The 15,261-nt window shown below is 34.2% G+C and overlaps 2 protein-coding genes across 5 annotated transcripts in view; both read right to left on the bottom strand.

Annotated features, from left to right (window-relative positions):
- LOC149897740 (myrosinase 1-like) overlaps positions 1 to 15,261 on the bottom strand; it is a 412,925-nt gene that overhangs the window by 325,730 nt on the left and 71,934 nt on the right. The window lies entirely within an intron of this gene.
- On the bottom strand, positions 1,279 to 14,664 carry LOC149897744 (myrosinase 1-like). 2 transcript variants are annotated; one of them, XM_090116178.1, is made up of 11 exons: positions 13,919 to 13,950; positions 12,509 to 12,612; positions 11,050 to 11,197; positions 10,522 to 10,688; positions 9,763 to 10,023; positions 9,405 to 9,493; positions 9,014 to 9,161; positions 8,662 to 8,825; positions 8,062 to 8,211; positions 1,776 to 1,864; positions 1,279 to 1,505 (listed from the first exon to the last, which is right to left on the bottom strand). In XM_090116178.1, exons 1-11 carry the CDS (start codon positions 13,945 to 13,947, stop codon positions 1,286 to 1,288), a joined length of 1,569 nt encoding a protein of 522 aa, XP_089972304.1. In that variant the 5' UTR covers positions 13,948 to 13,950; the 3' UTR covers positions 1,279 to 1,285. The 2 variants fall into 2 exon arrangements, with proteins under 2 accessions (XP_089972304.1, XP_089972305.1); XM_090116179.1 differs by lacking the exons at positions 12,509 to 12,612; positions 13,919 to 13,950 and adding an exon at positions 14,618 to 14,664.

The raw sequence follows: 15,261 nt of genomic DNA, 5'->3' as shown, positions 1-15,261 counted from the left end.
ATAATATACATATAAAAAAATGTTTAGCGTCGCGGGCGCCGCGCGTCGTAAGCCCCATACCTATTGACCGTACGTGCATCCATTACTGCCACACTATATTGAACTTTATCACATGAGGAATACAGGTCAATTCCGTAAACGTTGTGGTACCGTCCTTGATCCGGAAAATGATTATTTTGAATAATTTTGTCAGTTGTAATGTAAGCATTAATAACAGCAACTTTATTTTTCATGCATGATTTACTTCATTTGATATCTTAATCCTTCAAGCGCCGTGATCTAGACAAATATATAAAATCATTGTTCCTAGCTACCGGGGTCCCATGCGACGCGCGAAGGCTTAATCATATTATTATAAAGTATTATTAAAATAATGTGTAATTAATAATATTGCGATTCTAAAGTAAATACTCCCTTACATAGACAATATAACAAAACAAATAATTTACACAAGACAAAAATTGTTAGAAAGAAAGTTAATAATATTGTATTCGACTGTACTCAATGTAATGTATGTAGAAGTTTACAATCAAATTTAATGGTTTTCTAGGTCAAAAGTCAAGCAAAAATTGGACTGATATTGGGCACTATTTCAAGCACAATTTTTTGAGACGTAAATTGTTCCTATAGCTCGTTCGATATTCGCGCACTGAGGTGAGTATGCTGGGCGTAGAACCTACGCCCAGCATACTCACTGAACGAAGCCTGTAACTCCGAAGTTATTCGAGCACTGTTTTTTCTTTTTGGGCACCGTTTGGCACTATTTGGGAACTATTTTTTGAAGTATGAATTATGTTTGAAGCGGATACAGATTCTCCGGACGGAGGTGAGTATGCTGGGCGAAACCTTCGTCCAGCATACTCATCGAACTATGGCTATAACTTCGCAAGTACAAGAGCACTATTTTTTTCCTTTGGGCACTATTTAGCACTATTTCAGAACAGTTTTTTGACATTCATGAAATATCAGGATTCCATGGTGAGTTGTGGTGAGTATGCTGGACGAAGGGACACAAACAAACTTCAAATAGTAAGTAAGTATAGATTATGAAATTAAAACCACTTGAAAACGTGTTGTCATTTTCATGACTGCGACTTGCACAGCTCTTCTCCGTTTTGAGAAAGGACCTCCTTTCCAGTAGGATCGAAGTGGTAAAATTTATTTTAACCAAGTCATAACTTGCACTAGATACCTTATAATCTATTATATAGGTATCAACATTTCAACTGAATTACTGAAGTGATTAGTAAAACGAGACAAAAACAATAATAATTTATAAGATCATTTATTTTACACTAAACCAACATAAAATAAATAACAATATATGGCTGTGAAGACTTTTTGCGTTCGAGTGATTATTATAATATTTTCTTTTATGTCTTTTATTCGTCGGGAAATCTGTTGTTCTGGTTTTGATGACATTTTCGTAATAATGCGCAGACGCACGTGGTGTTCTTCTTCGCTGAGGATCATTGAAGTCGACTTTGTATAACCCGTATTTAGTTCTGAAAAAAGAAAACATTAAATTTTCTGGAGTGGGTTATTATTATTATACTTAGTTTGTTTTTTTTTCAAAAGATTTTTACAGTTTCGAGGAAATCTCGCTTTGACATCGGATATAGTTTTGCTGTTTTTGTAGTTTATTCTCATTTGGCCATGTACAAAATTCAAATTTCAATCTTTCTCAATACTCCAGTACCTTAGTATTGTACTGTGGTATTGTATTTCACAGAGTTGCCAGTTAGCAAAAATTTAAACTTATAAATTAAACTTACTTGTAACCAAAAAGCCATTCAAAGTTATCCATCAGTGACCACACAGTGTATCCTTCTACATGGATACCTTCTTTAATAGCAAGGGATACCTAGAAAGATAGTTGTTATTAAAAAATGTACGTCAGAACAGAACATTAAGATATGAACATGTTCTTGTTAAACTTTTCATATTCATAGAAGTTTAGTTTCGGTAAACACATTTTTTCAGTTGACTAGTACCTACCTATTTGAAATCAATATTGAGGATTTTTTACTGCATACATAGTTACATACCTACATAGCGATTTGTAGGAAAAATAATTAAACCGATTTGGTAAGACAAATTTACACATACTACAGTTCTTGTGCAAATAAGCAATACAGGGTGGACGTTTTCTATGGGTCCTATAAGGAAGTTCCTGAAATCTTTAAATGTAATTCTATTACTTTATAAAAATAAAGGTATGTTTCCTTTCAACAAAATTTGTTGTCTCCAGTATTTCGAGTAGGTATAAGTATCTAGTTTCCCTACAGGGCCCATTGAAAATTTCCATCCTGTATACCTATTAAACACTTGACCGTAATTTGAAGCTTACTTCATTGAGAAGGTACCTAGCTTTTTCCGCCTATTTTTCCCTCTCTTTCCGTTGTATATATGCTATCTCTCTCGCACACCTCTCCACCAGGTGGCGGGGAGCACGATAATGTCGGGCGCTGGATGTTTTTCATTGGCGTCTAGCTTCCGCCGCGAGAAGGTTGTCTACAAGACTACAACCTTGGTGCTATTAAGTATTAAGTATTGCTTAAAGCAAGTGCTAAAAGTGTTAAAAAGTGTATCCCGTCGGATCGGTACAGTGAGTTATTTTTACATCTATTCTAATAATATTTTACTTAAAAATGAGTAAAAATCTTTAAAGTCAACGGTATAATCGTTGGACTTTATTTAAAATGCTGAGGTTTTTAATGAATCCTTCAGCAATAGTTTATTTTTCAATATGCTTAAATACTTAATAGCATGAATAAAGATATTTAAAATTAACGATACAACCGTTACATTTTACTTGAAATAGTAACTTTTCTTTTGAAATATTTCATTATGCAATATGTACTAATTAATATTTGAATTTTTAATACTGTGAGTAAAGCTATTTTAACGGTGTTACCGTTCGGCTTTACTCGAATCGTTAATATTACTTTTGTGATTATTTGATATTACTAGATATATCAAATACCCTCTCTTGTATATAGATATTTTTAATATTTTATTTCATTTTTAATAATGTGTTTTTATTACAAGGGTACAAGTGAATTTTTCGTGGAAAAATTACAATTAATACTTAGTATGGATATGAGCCAACTCAAAGCTTTACAGGCATACAATCCATTGCTACGACTTTATTACATTGTCGTTATCGCTAGGAACGGTTCGGAATTCCTATCATAGTTTATTACTAAAAATTATCGAACGAGATGAGTCAGCTCCAAGAAGTCACGACATGTCAGAACATGTTGTGATTTTATTTTATAAATCGTACGGGAGTTACCGCTCAACTGAATAATGATGGAATTCGCTCATGTATAGTAGATACGTACCATGAATGTTCCACACATTCAAAACTATCCGTAGTCTATACGTGTCCTTTTATGAGTATTATTCTGATCCGTTTTTATGTGAAAATAGACATATTACACACGGCTAATTTGATTGAAAATTACGTTTCCTATGTTCAAATGATGCAACTTTTTTGTTAAAACGAGTAAGTACCAAAATTTTACAATTAAATTCTTTGGTTTACTGAACTTGTGCTGAAAGGGTTATCGTATAATAATTATCGAGATATCTTAATATAAATTAGATTTAGATACACTTATTTCAAAGGATTTACAATTCATTTCTAACGTTTTAGAATAATCTTATAAACTTGTACACCTTGACAAAAAGTAAAAAATTGCGGGTGAGTGGAGATTATTTTGTGCAATTAAATATAACGTCCTACGACGGTATGGTTGCGTTCGTAAGGAATGTTAACGGATATAAAGCAACTAAATGTTACATCGATTGCATGAACAAAAATAAATATGAATCGAAGTTCATTTTAAAATTTAGTGAATTGATTTGAATTATGAATTTATTAAATGTCGCTAACATTGGAAAATAAGTTAAAGGACCTTGTTAATTGCTATATTATTTAAATGATTATTTACTGCTATTTTTATATTAGCACTAAGGTGTATTCTTGCTCGAAGCAGAATACATAAATGTGGCCACTACTCCTCGCAGGGGTTAGCCAGGTCAAATTCACCCTCGCAGGGTGTCTCTTAAGCATTTTTTGGCAGGCCCTACTTATTTCTAGTTACAAACATCCCTCGCGCAGCTGTCGCTCGCAGGGAAATGGTGCAAATATATATCGGCCCTCGCGGGGCTTTGATTACAATCGTCCCTCACGGAAAAGATGGTGCGAATATATATCAGCCCTCGCGGGGCTTTGATTACAACCGTCCCTCATGGAGAAATGGTGCAAATATATATCAGCCCTCTCGGGGCTTTGATTACAACAGTACCTCACGGAGACATGGTGCAAATATATATCAGCCTTCGCGGGGCTTTGATAACAACCGTCCCCACGGGGAAATGGTGCAAATATATATCAGCCCTCGCGGGGCTTTAATGGCGATTGGTGCAAATATACAAAGGATTGATCATTAAAATGATCATAGATATTTGCTTTTGTCAACGAGGACCCACGAAAGAAGTTTTGGATATGACCGTATCGGATCTTCACTCTTCTAAGGTAGGTAGAAAAAGGTTTTGAAATCTACTTCACAGTGGGCAGTATAGTAAATGACCTAATAAATACAATAAAGGTTAGATACGTCAAATAATGGGCGCATGAAATTGATACTTCGTATCCTAAAAGTTTACGCTTCAGGAATCAGGAAACCACCATTGGTTTACCAATTATGGAAATTGGAATTGAACAAATTGTATTTACCAATGCAAAGCCTAATCACAACAAAGGAAGGCGAGTCGGATCAAATATCATCTCGCAGATGATTTGTGGCGGTGGTTTCGAGGATTGTCACCAAGCCTTGTGTCAACGGTATGTTTGGTATCGTAATTAAATGGCACTAGCCGACCAATTTACATATACAAACATCGGAAGAGATTTTTTAATCGCAAAGCGATTGAATGTAACAAATGACGATTGATTACGTATAGTTGACCTCTCATAGGCCTATTTTAGTTGCCCGGTCTTGTAGGCAATTTATTTGACTCGTTTTTCAACCCATTTGACCTTATTATTGCACCCATGAGATTTTTCTTCGGGGCTCAAACAATAAATCGCTGAGGGATTAGGATAATCGTTTGTTAGACAAGTTTTTTGTCATCCCACCAGGATTATTATATTGTATAATAAAGTTATATACAACTATTAACGTAAAACGTTTAAGTACTCAACGAATGCTGAGAATACTGACTGTTGAGTTACATAGGATAGAGGATAAATAACGGAAAGTCAATCTTTCCAAACAAAAGCCTCTTATTATTAGATATTACTTGGAACCCCTACCCTTAACGAGAAAGCTCTGCCAAATGACTTCTCATTTCTTTGCTTTGAGGGGGGGGGGGGGCAATAAATGAAATGTACAGGCTATACGGCTTTTAAAATATAAGTCTGGTAAGCGAACTAAACTTTGCTGGTTTAGTTCTTGCTATATCGCTATCCGTGCCTGCTTCTCGTGTTTACGGGTGAATTAAGTTTATCAATAGTCATAAATGCAATGCTATTCAGAGGATATACTGCATTTAAAACATGACAAAGTCTGGTAAGCGAACTAAACTTTGCTAGTTTAGTTCTTGCTATATCGCTGTCCGTGGCTGCCTCGCGTGTTTACGGATGAATAAAGTAATGTCCTGTCTTCGCATCCACAGCTAACTGTCCTATACTGTCATAATCTTAACACAGATTCATTCGACATAGCTTCCCACGAGCTCAGTTCTTCATTTTTGCACTCGCACAACTGTGGACAACACAGGAGCAATGCCTCCATTGGTAGCAGTTACAATCAAGGGATAACTAACCTTAGGCTAGCCATATTACGGATGTTGGAACAACCGACTATATTCAGGGCAATTTTCTTTGTTCAGTGTAACGTTTAGACTGTCGTAGCATTCCTACGGAACAAAGATGGGATCAGATCTGCATCCTTAATGCAGTTAATCGAAAGGAGATACTTTCAGACGACGATAGTATTCAAAACCCACCATATTCCTTAACATAATATTGCATAGTTAAGCTTATAATCTCTCTTGCCATTATCCTGCAGCAGAATTCCTTGGCGATAATTTATCCTCGTTAGAACGAGCGAGGGTTGTTACGATAATATGAGAAATCCTAGTCAGTTAGAGACCTGAACGACGCGATAGAGTACCGCTATTTCAGTAGTAGTAACACCTAGAAGGGTGAAGGTATTCTGGAAAGCGGAACTGAAGGCCCGGTCAGCAGCATCAGCCACCTAATAGACAGTGTTCAGTGCTGCACCACTATAATCTGCAAAATGACTCTGACGGTATGAAAATGTGGAGTACATTTTCAAAATATCAAATGATATAGTTGGAATAAAAATCCTATTTGCCTCCGTCTATCCAAAAGACATACGGAGTAGCTAGTAGTAGTTGGTTGAATTAGAATAAAGTAACTATAGTTAAAATCCTTTGTTACTGACTGGATAAATTTGGCTCTTTTCCTATCTGACGTTCATATAGCTGTTGACTGCCTAGTGTTGTGCACAAACACTATTATTATAAACTAGCGGTCCGCCCCGGCTTCGCTCGTGGTACTTACGTTTTTCTCTACATAAAAACCATCCTCGTACTTCAAGGAATATAATAAAAGAATTATCGAAATCGGTTCAGCCGTTCTCGAGTTATGCGCTTACCAACACATTTTGCGATTCATTTTTATATATAAGAAGATAAGTCACGTTATGTAGTCCCGAGGCTTTCGGTATATAAGTTCTTATGTAAATCATAATTATATCTTAAAACCGAATTGATTAAAAGTAACGTACTTGGCTGTAGTAATTGCAGTTTTGGGACACAGATAAGCTCCTTATCATTTTAGTCTCTTAAGAGTTAAGTTCAGTATATTTGTTTCCAGTACAGAGTTTATGACCTATCAGTTTTAAATAAATAATTCATGCATTGTACTGAAAGTACTAGCCATGTTTAGATTATGATTGGTGGCGTTGGCTCTAAACATTAATAGATACCGCACGGTTTGGTTTGATGTTAAAAATCTGTATTATAATTAAAACCGTTTACCTGTTTTGATATTTTATTGCCTTATTCAAGGGGTGACCTTTTAAATTTATTTCTGACCCCAAAAAGTAAGGACCAAGTTCTCTTCTTGTCCGCTTGTAGCAGGTTGGGTTAAAACTGTGTGAGTTGAGACAGGTGGTAATTCTATGTAAAGATGATTCAATTGTGCTTCTACAGAGTTCTAATTGAATAAATAAAGGTTTGAGTTTGAGGTATTTTTGCCTCGTCGGGATCAGCTGTTGCTTCATTTTGTAAGTAACATCTAAATGCGTAATTGAAAGTCGTTACTGGCGCTTTCGCAGATTTACGCTAAAGATAGTGAAAATTGTAGTAACTTTAACTTTTCAAGCCCAAAAGGTTAACTAAGGTACGCTTGAACCAATCTCATAAGTTCTAATACTTTTAATCATTATGATTAACTTTTTGGTTCTTATTTGATTAACTTTTCATCTGGGATTGTTAATATATTATATAATATAAAAATTTGTGTGATTTATTGGTAGGTATACTATCTGCACACCTTACTCTTTCAAATAAAGAAATAAGTAATTACTTATGTATTCAAATTCACATTGGCGTCCATATATTGTACACCAGGTGGGTAACAAACAGGTCTCAATGAAGTAAGCTTCAAATTACGGTCAAGTGTTTAATAGCTGTGTTTTACCTGAAAATAAAACACATATTAAATACTTACCTATATTTGAAGCTTACACTTAACGTCCACCTGTTGTGGATTTCGACTCAATGAAAAACATCCAGCGCCCGACATTATCGTGCGCCCCGCCACCTGGTGGAGAGGTGTGCGAGAGAGATAGCATATATACAACGGAAAGAGAGGGAAAAATAGGCGGAAAAAGCTAGGTACCTTCTCAATGAAGTAAGCTTCAAATATAGGTAAGTATTTAATATGTGTTTTATTTTCAGGTAAAACACAGCTATTATGAAATTTTAACGGAATAACTAAATAAATTAAAGTGTTACCTGCTCTAAATAGCTTTTAATAAAGGCTATTCTGTCTTGGTCATTGTCATCACTGCGACTTGCACAGCCGTTCTCTGTTATCAGGAAGGTTATATTTCCGTATTTGTGATGAAGCCATTCCAATTGCTTACGAATTCCTTTAGGATACATCTGGAAAAATTGTTTTATTTGAGATTAATTAATTCATTTGCTATCAACATAGAATAGGATAAAATCTTTTCACGATTGAAAGTTATCGTTCTACCTAATCTAAATTAGAAACGATCTTCACAATTTGGGTGTAAAATACATAACGAAAGAGTGAATTAATAATATTGGAATATTTATTTGCTTTAGGTACTGCAAATGAGAAGGATAAGAATATTTAAATGTAAACAAAAACGGCTCACGTATTTTATAACTTATTGTTACCTATAGTTGTATACGTCGGTAGTAGGTAAGTATATTATTATTAGTCTGTGTCTGTGTGGTGCCTGTAGACTAGGATAAAACCACAGGATAAAACCTTTAATGCGATATAAACCCGGTAAGTATCCTTAAATTTAAAGAAACGAAACTTTATCTTTTTGCAAAAGGATATTCCTTTTTTAAAGCACTTACAACAACGTCATCAGCATCAGTAGTGGGCCATGAATTCGGCGTTTCCAACACAGCATCCAAATCCGTGGAGCCGTAGAAGATCCATGGCCCAGTTTCTTCGCCTGGTCGTCTTGGGCGAATAACACGACTCGTGTAATGATTAAGTCCGTAATAGTCATAAGTACCTGTTAAATAAAATAATGTGTCCAGTTTACAAATTAAAGACTTTACCGGATTTTAAACGGGATTTATTCACCGTGTATGTCGTACAACATACAGAAATACTGATTCATTGTTTACGGATATATATTATGGTCTGCTTTGTATGTTTTAGGAGGTCAGCATAAATAAAAGAAATCACATAAAATTTTACCTCGTATAAGTTCAATTTCTTCAATACTGAATGAGGGTAGTCTTGATTCTGGATAGCCCTGCTTCTTGCTCAGTATTGCCATGTGCTTCTCGACACTTGGTGGCCATCCACCCTTTTTTGAATATATCGGATGGGAATAACGACCAGCCTGGAATAATTAATAACAAGGATTTACAATAAATTCATACAAATAATAGATATTGAAAATATTGCACAGTTAATGTGCTTTTAGTAGGTACCTATATAATGTACGTTTGGTAAGAAATAAGAATATAAAAAGATTTTTTTACGTTGTAACTGGTAATTAATATGCACTTCTATCGAATTGGTATGACTACTGCAGTAGTGTGTATTATACTGTCTGTAAAATAAATAATGTTAAGAAATTTACCCCAAATTCCCTGGCGAGTTCCGCCAAGTTTGCATGTTCTGGAGAAGCTGGTTCTATCCATACTGGGTTATTGGCTATCGATACTCGACCTGAAATTAAAATGCTTATGTAATAAGTAATTTTTGTTGCCCACACAACAATAAATCATTTATTTATTTATTTCTATTATTTTAATTACAAAATTAATTCTAATCGTTCATGTAGCAATGATGATCATTAAGACGACTGCCATTTGTCACGCAATAATCCCATTTTTATTTGCCGATTATATAATTAATGCATTTAATTTATCTAAAAAGACATAAGTATGTATTTAACGACCTCATTAACTCCGACTAACAACACATATTATAGGTACCTTTAAAAACAGGCTTGTATTCTTCATCATATATTCTCCAAGCCTTGGCATGCGCTAACAGGACATTCTTGTTACACAAATATGGTCCCAGCACGGGTTCCCTTATCATTGGAGGATACATCCCAGTGCTGAAAATGTAGTCACACAGTATGGATGGTTCGTTGATCGTGAGCCAAGTCTTTACTCTGTCAGCGTAGAGGGAGTAAGCTACTTTGGCGTAGTTGGCAAACCAGTCTGCTATGAGGGGGTTCACCCAGCCACCTGAAATAAATTACTATTGTTTTATATAATGCATTAATTAATGTAATAAGATTAAGTGACCTGCACAAGTTCTCAGTTACTTACATTTTATAATTATTGTAATATGTGTCTATAAGTGTATAAGTGTGTATTTGTATATAAGTGTAAGTAGATGGAAACTGTGTAGTTGTTCAAGTTTCATTGTACCTAATATTCAGATAGCACGTGAACATAGTCGCAAAGAGAAATCAAATAGCCAATAATAGTATGGTAGGTATTATAATAGCATCAAATGAAACTTTACATAAGATTATAAAGTGCGTTACTATTTAACTTTGACGCCATAGATTCGTTTTAAAAAGACATGAATTATATTGTACAGGATCTTTATACTTGTCCCAATCTCACTAAATGAAAAATACGTCCAGAAATAAATATGTGACTGCAAATAGACAGAGCGTTCCTTAACACCAAGTTTTGCTAATTATTTCTCATCTTACATAAAGCAATAGTACTTACCAAGATCTTGCAGGGTCTGTGGAAGGTCATAATGGTACAGAGTAATAACAGGCTCTATGTTGCGTTTCAACAATTCATTGATCAAGTTATTGTAATATGCTACTCCATCTTCATCTATCTCATTTGCGAACGCTTTTGGGAGTAGCCTGGACCATGATATGGAGAATCTGTAATTATATAATGTATTCTATAAATAATATGGTTCGATATTAGCCATCGGGTATATTCTTTACGGCGTCTCTGACGACCTCATTACTTTATGATGACCGTGCAAGCAGTTAGATGAAAAGTAATGAAGGTTGTTTTTTGTAGAGCTAAATTTTAGTGTACTTAATTATTAAAATATTTTAGAATAAAAAAAGCCATATAAAGGTGAGGATGATGTACTTGCCTACAAAAAATAATCAATAACACGTGTTGCATAATCTATCAGACTGTTTGAATTTTGAGCTTTTACCAAAAAATATTTTTCCAATAATTTTATTTTACCCATAATAAAAACAATTAATGTTATGATTGAAAATTTACCGATAAAAATCAAGTCCTAATTCCTCAGCCATTTCAACATCTTGCTGCCACAAATGGTAGGAGTCACACGCTATGTCCCCACTGCTTCCATCGACCACTGTATTGCTTGAGCCGTGTGTAAATGTATCCCAAATGTTACGACCTTTGCCTGAAAGCCAATAAATGTTAACGCTGTATTTCCACTAGAGATGTGTGGAGGTTGCGTACCGAGGTGAAGAACCAATAGTACCGCTTCATTTATAAATAAACTAGCTTACCGCCCGCGGCTTCGCCCGCTTTGTCTAAAGCCTTATAAATTATATACTGAAACCTTCCTCTTGAATAACTCTATCTATTAAAAAAACCGCATCAAAATCCGTTGCGTAGTTTTAAAGATTTAAGCAAACAAAGGGACATAGGGACAGAGAAAGTGACTTTGTTTTATACTATGTAGTGATAAATAAATATTTCGGGACAATTTTCACACACGGCACGATCTGATCCCATGCTAAGCTTTCCCTTGTGTTATGGAAACCAGATGGCTGATAAACATACATATATAATTTTAAATAAATACTTAGGTACATAGATAATTAACACCCAGACACAGAGCAAACATCTATGTTCATCACACAAATATTTGTCCCGAGTGGGAATTGAACCCACGACCTGGCTTGGAAGGCAGGGTCACTACCAATCAAGCCAACCGGCCATTCAAAAGCGTTTGAAGCGATACTATTGCTTCTTTACAAACACATCGCAAATCTCTATAGAAATAGAGCCTGGTTACAATAAAAAATTCATAAAAAATAACTGATTGAATAATTCAACCGTATGATTCAGATTGTTTACAATAGACAGTACTAATATGTATTATTATAGACACATACCTTTATTAAAAGTTAATAATTAAAGAATTCAATTAACACACCTATTATAAAATACCTATATTATTCAGTGTTAATTCTTTGCGTCTCGTCACATCTTGTGATGGCATAGGCAATAGCTATTCTGACTGCGGCTTTATCCGCAAATACAAAAAAAATTGTATAAATTTTTTAACGCCGCTGGAGCAGGTAAAAGATTAAATATAATATAAACAAATTAATATTAAAGAAAATATAAACATAATCCTTTTAGCCGAATAAATGTTTTTTATTATTTAACATATCGTATTAAAATTTTAGTCAATTAACCCAGCTAAAAGCTAAAGCCTTGAAAATTACCTAAAAAATTAAATTTGTTCTAGAAACCTACATTTCAAAATCATGTCAAAAACAAAGATGCAAATATTTTTGGTCTTGCCACAAAACAATAAACACAGTCTAACTTTAAACCAGGGATCTGTCACTTTAATAGTTGTCTATGGGAAATACGACCAAACCAGATTAAAGAGAACCCGCGCTTAAAGTTAAAGCTTGTACCTATAAAGTTTTTTTGTGGTAAGACAGTTTGTTTTGCTAAATAATATATTTCTTACCAGAAACATTCCAACCCCCTTCTATTTGATAAGCTGATGTCGCGGCGCCAAATTTGAACCCTGGTGGAAACGAGTGGGCCATGCATTGTGCTGTGCAAAGGACGCTGAAATTTTGTGGTGTTATATTTTAGTTATTAAGATAAATGATTAATTAATGATATTAATAATTAATAATAATAATTTAATAATTTATTTGGAAGCAGATTAATGTGATTTTGAAGTGAAACTTCTTTATCGGGGTTGGACAAAAATTTAGTGTAACATTTTTGCGTTACGCCGTACGCGTGACATTTTTGCGTTACGCCGTACGCGTGACATTTTTGCGTTACGCCATACTCGTGACATTTTTAAGGTCATAAAGAAGTTTCACTTCTTACGTGTGTACTCTAGTAGGTACTCCTACACGTAGTACTCCTACACGTAGTACTCCTACACGCATACATTTTTTTTCTAATACATACCTAGAAGCTTTAATACCTAATACCTAACAGTATACAGTGCTGATGGTCGACACTTTGAACAACTTATATAAAATTTCATTTCACAAAACGATATTTTTAAACAGTTACTTTCTCTTCAGACATTTATTAAATCAATATTTTATAATTAATTTCAAGAATTGAAGTAAATTCTAGTTAAAAATTAACGTTGACAATTATCTTAAATCTTGAGGATTTTTGTAGTTGTTAATATGTAATTAACTATTGTTTCTTTGAAGCAACATGTTAGTCTCAGGAACTACTTACTGGTTCGAATTTACTTTTTTTGTGCTCAATAGTTCATGTGTCGAGAAAGGCTGTAATTTCACGCTACCTATAGGTATAGAAGCGGAATTAGCAATAAAAAAAGACGTGTGGCACTCGGGGACTGCCGCGGTAAAGCTATTGCATGTCATGCCTTCAAGCCACACCTCCGTGTCCGTCGGAGTGGGGAGCGTGAGGTTTTTCGTTACGGAATTTCTCGATTCGGTCCCCGCGCCCAAGGCCCGCGATAAAAGCTATGCAATAGCTTAAAATGTTGAAAAAGCGGAAAAAAAAATTTTGAGAACAGAGGCATGAGTCAGCAAGTATGATATTTTTATTTCTAAAGATAATATGCAATGTTTAATTGTACTTATCTCAATTATCACATTTTGGAAGTGTTTATCAAATGTATTTTAACGCTTACTTATTCGTTATGTTTAAATCATAATATCATCTCTAAAATTTATTTATTACTTAACTTTGTTTAAATAAATATTTATAGATAAACATTATTCCCGAAAATATGTCTACTGCCATCCTCAATTTCATCAAAAACCATCTTGTCATTGTGTATCTAGTAATAGATATACACGTTTGAAATATGTATAAATAAATAAGTTAACACTGAACTAATTTAACGCGGTTAACTAAATAATTTTTAACTAACCTGAACACAACCAGTACCCGGAAGAACATGATCACAACTGATTATTTATATTAAATAATGTGTGAACTTAATTTTTAATTATAAACATTATATATAGTCCGAGAGATGCTGAATTAATATAATACTAACTTTTTTATTATAAAACATATTATGTACATAGTCTAAGAGATGTATAGTTTACTTAGCTTTGCAGTTACCAATATAATGGTCCGTGAGCCAGGTCCAAATTTGGTTCATTATTTCCTCTCAAGAGATAATTCGTCAGACGCATCAGAGTATAGTACATATTATAAAGCCTCGTGAACGTCTGCTGGCGCTCGGTTGGGGGGGTGAGCGGTTGTAGCCTCCCACGCACGTAGGAAAAAAAAATACATTCATTCATTTCCTCTCAGCTAAAAATTTGTCAAATTGTAGCTAACCCAATATCTCTACAAAAGTTTTTGTATTCTTTTAATGAAAAGAGTACAAAAACTCATTTTAAATCAACTACAAATCAATCAGTGGTCAAATTGTTAGAAGTACCTACATAGTTCGCTCTCATTATTCAAATAGACATATTAAGATATAAATTAAGCATATTTTGTTTGTTTGTTTATCTATTAAACTAAATAGCTATACAAACAAAAGCGAGCGTTGACACCTTATTACGCCTCTCAAATATTTAAACTCATTAGAATTTAGAATATAATTTCTAATTACCCATAAAAATCAAGAACCAATGCGACGTTGCCGCTACGTTGTCGGTTGTAAACTTTAGTATGTTGAATTTATAGCTGTCTACAAGATAAGCCATTCACGAAAACTCATAATTATATTGTTACATAGTACCTACACTTCGTAAATCCATTTGGTATATCCACACAGAATAGCACAGACTTATTATAATAAAATCTTTTTAAACCGTCATTACTGAGCCATATTAATTAAATAGGCATAATAGCATAATAGCAAAAACCTGAGTAATTATCTCAGGTTATACGCGCGTTCGGTCTGACAGTTCGATATTGACTGACCCCCTCTCTAGCCCGGACATGCCAAGTGATTGTGTAGTAACCAGAGCAAATGTTCAAATACCCGCAAATCTACAACTACTGTACTACATAATATAATGAAGAATGTTATTTATTGTTTAGTGGGTAATTTTTGTGGACAAACGGAGCGTTAGTATCGGCTACCGACTAAGACTAATAGAGAGAGAAAATGAGAATTACTACAAAAAAAATCCACAATTGGAATTACAATTCCAAATTGTTTTTATTTGTATTTAATACGAAGGGAGTTTTAGTAATGTATTACGATTAGGAACTTTTATATGTATATCCAAAGTTTAATTACAAAAACAA

This window comes from Colias eurytheme, chromosome 25 (genome assembly GCF_061535395.1).
Source record: "Colias eurytheme isolate Ceu_HAF_F1 chromosome 25, ilColEury1 Martin Lab GWU primary, whole genome shotgun sequence".
Classification (NCBI taxonomy): Eukaryota; Metazoa; Arthropoda; class Insecta; order Lepidoptera; family Pieridae; genus Colias; species Colias eurytheme.
This window is presented reverse-complemented; position numbering and strand designations above follow the sequence as displayed.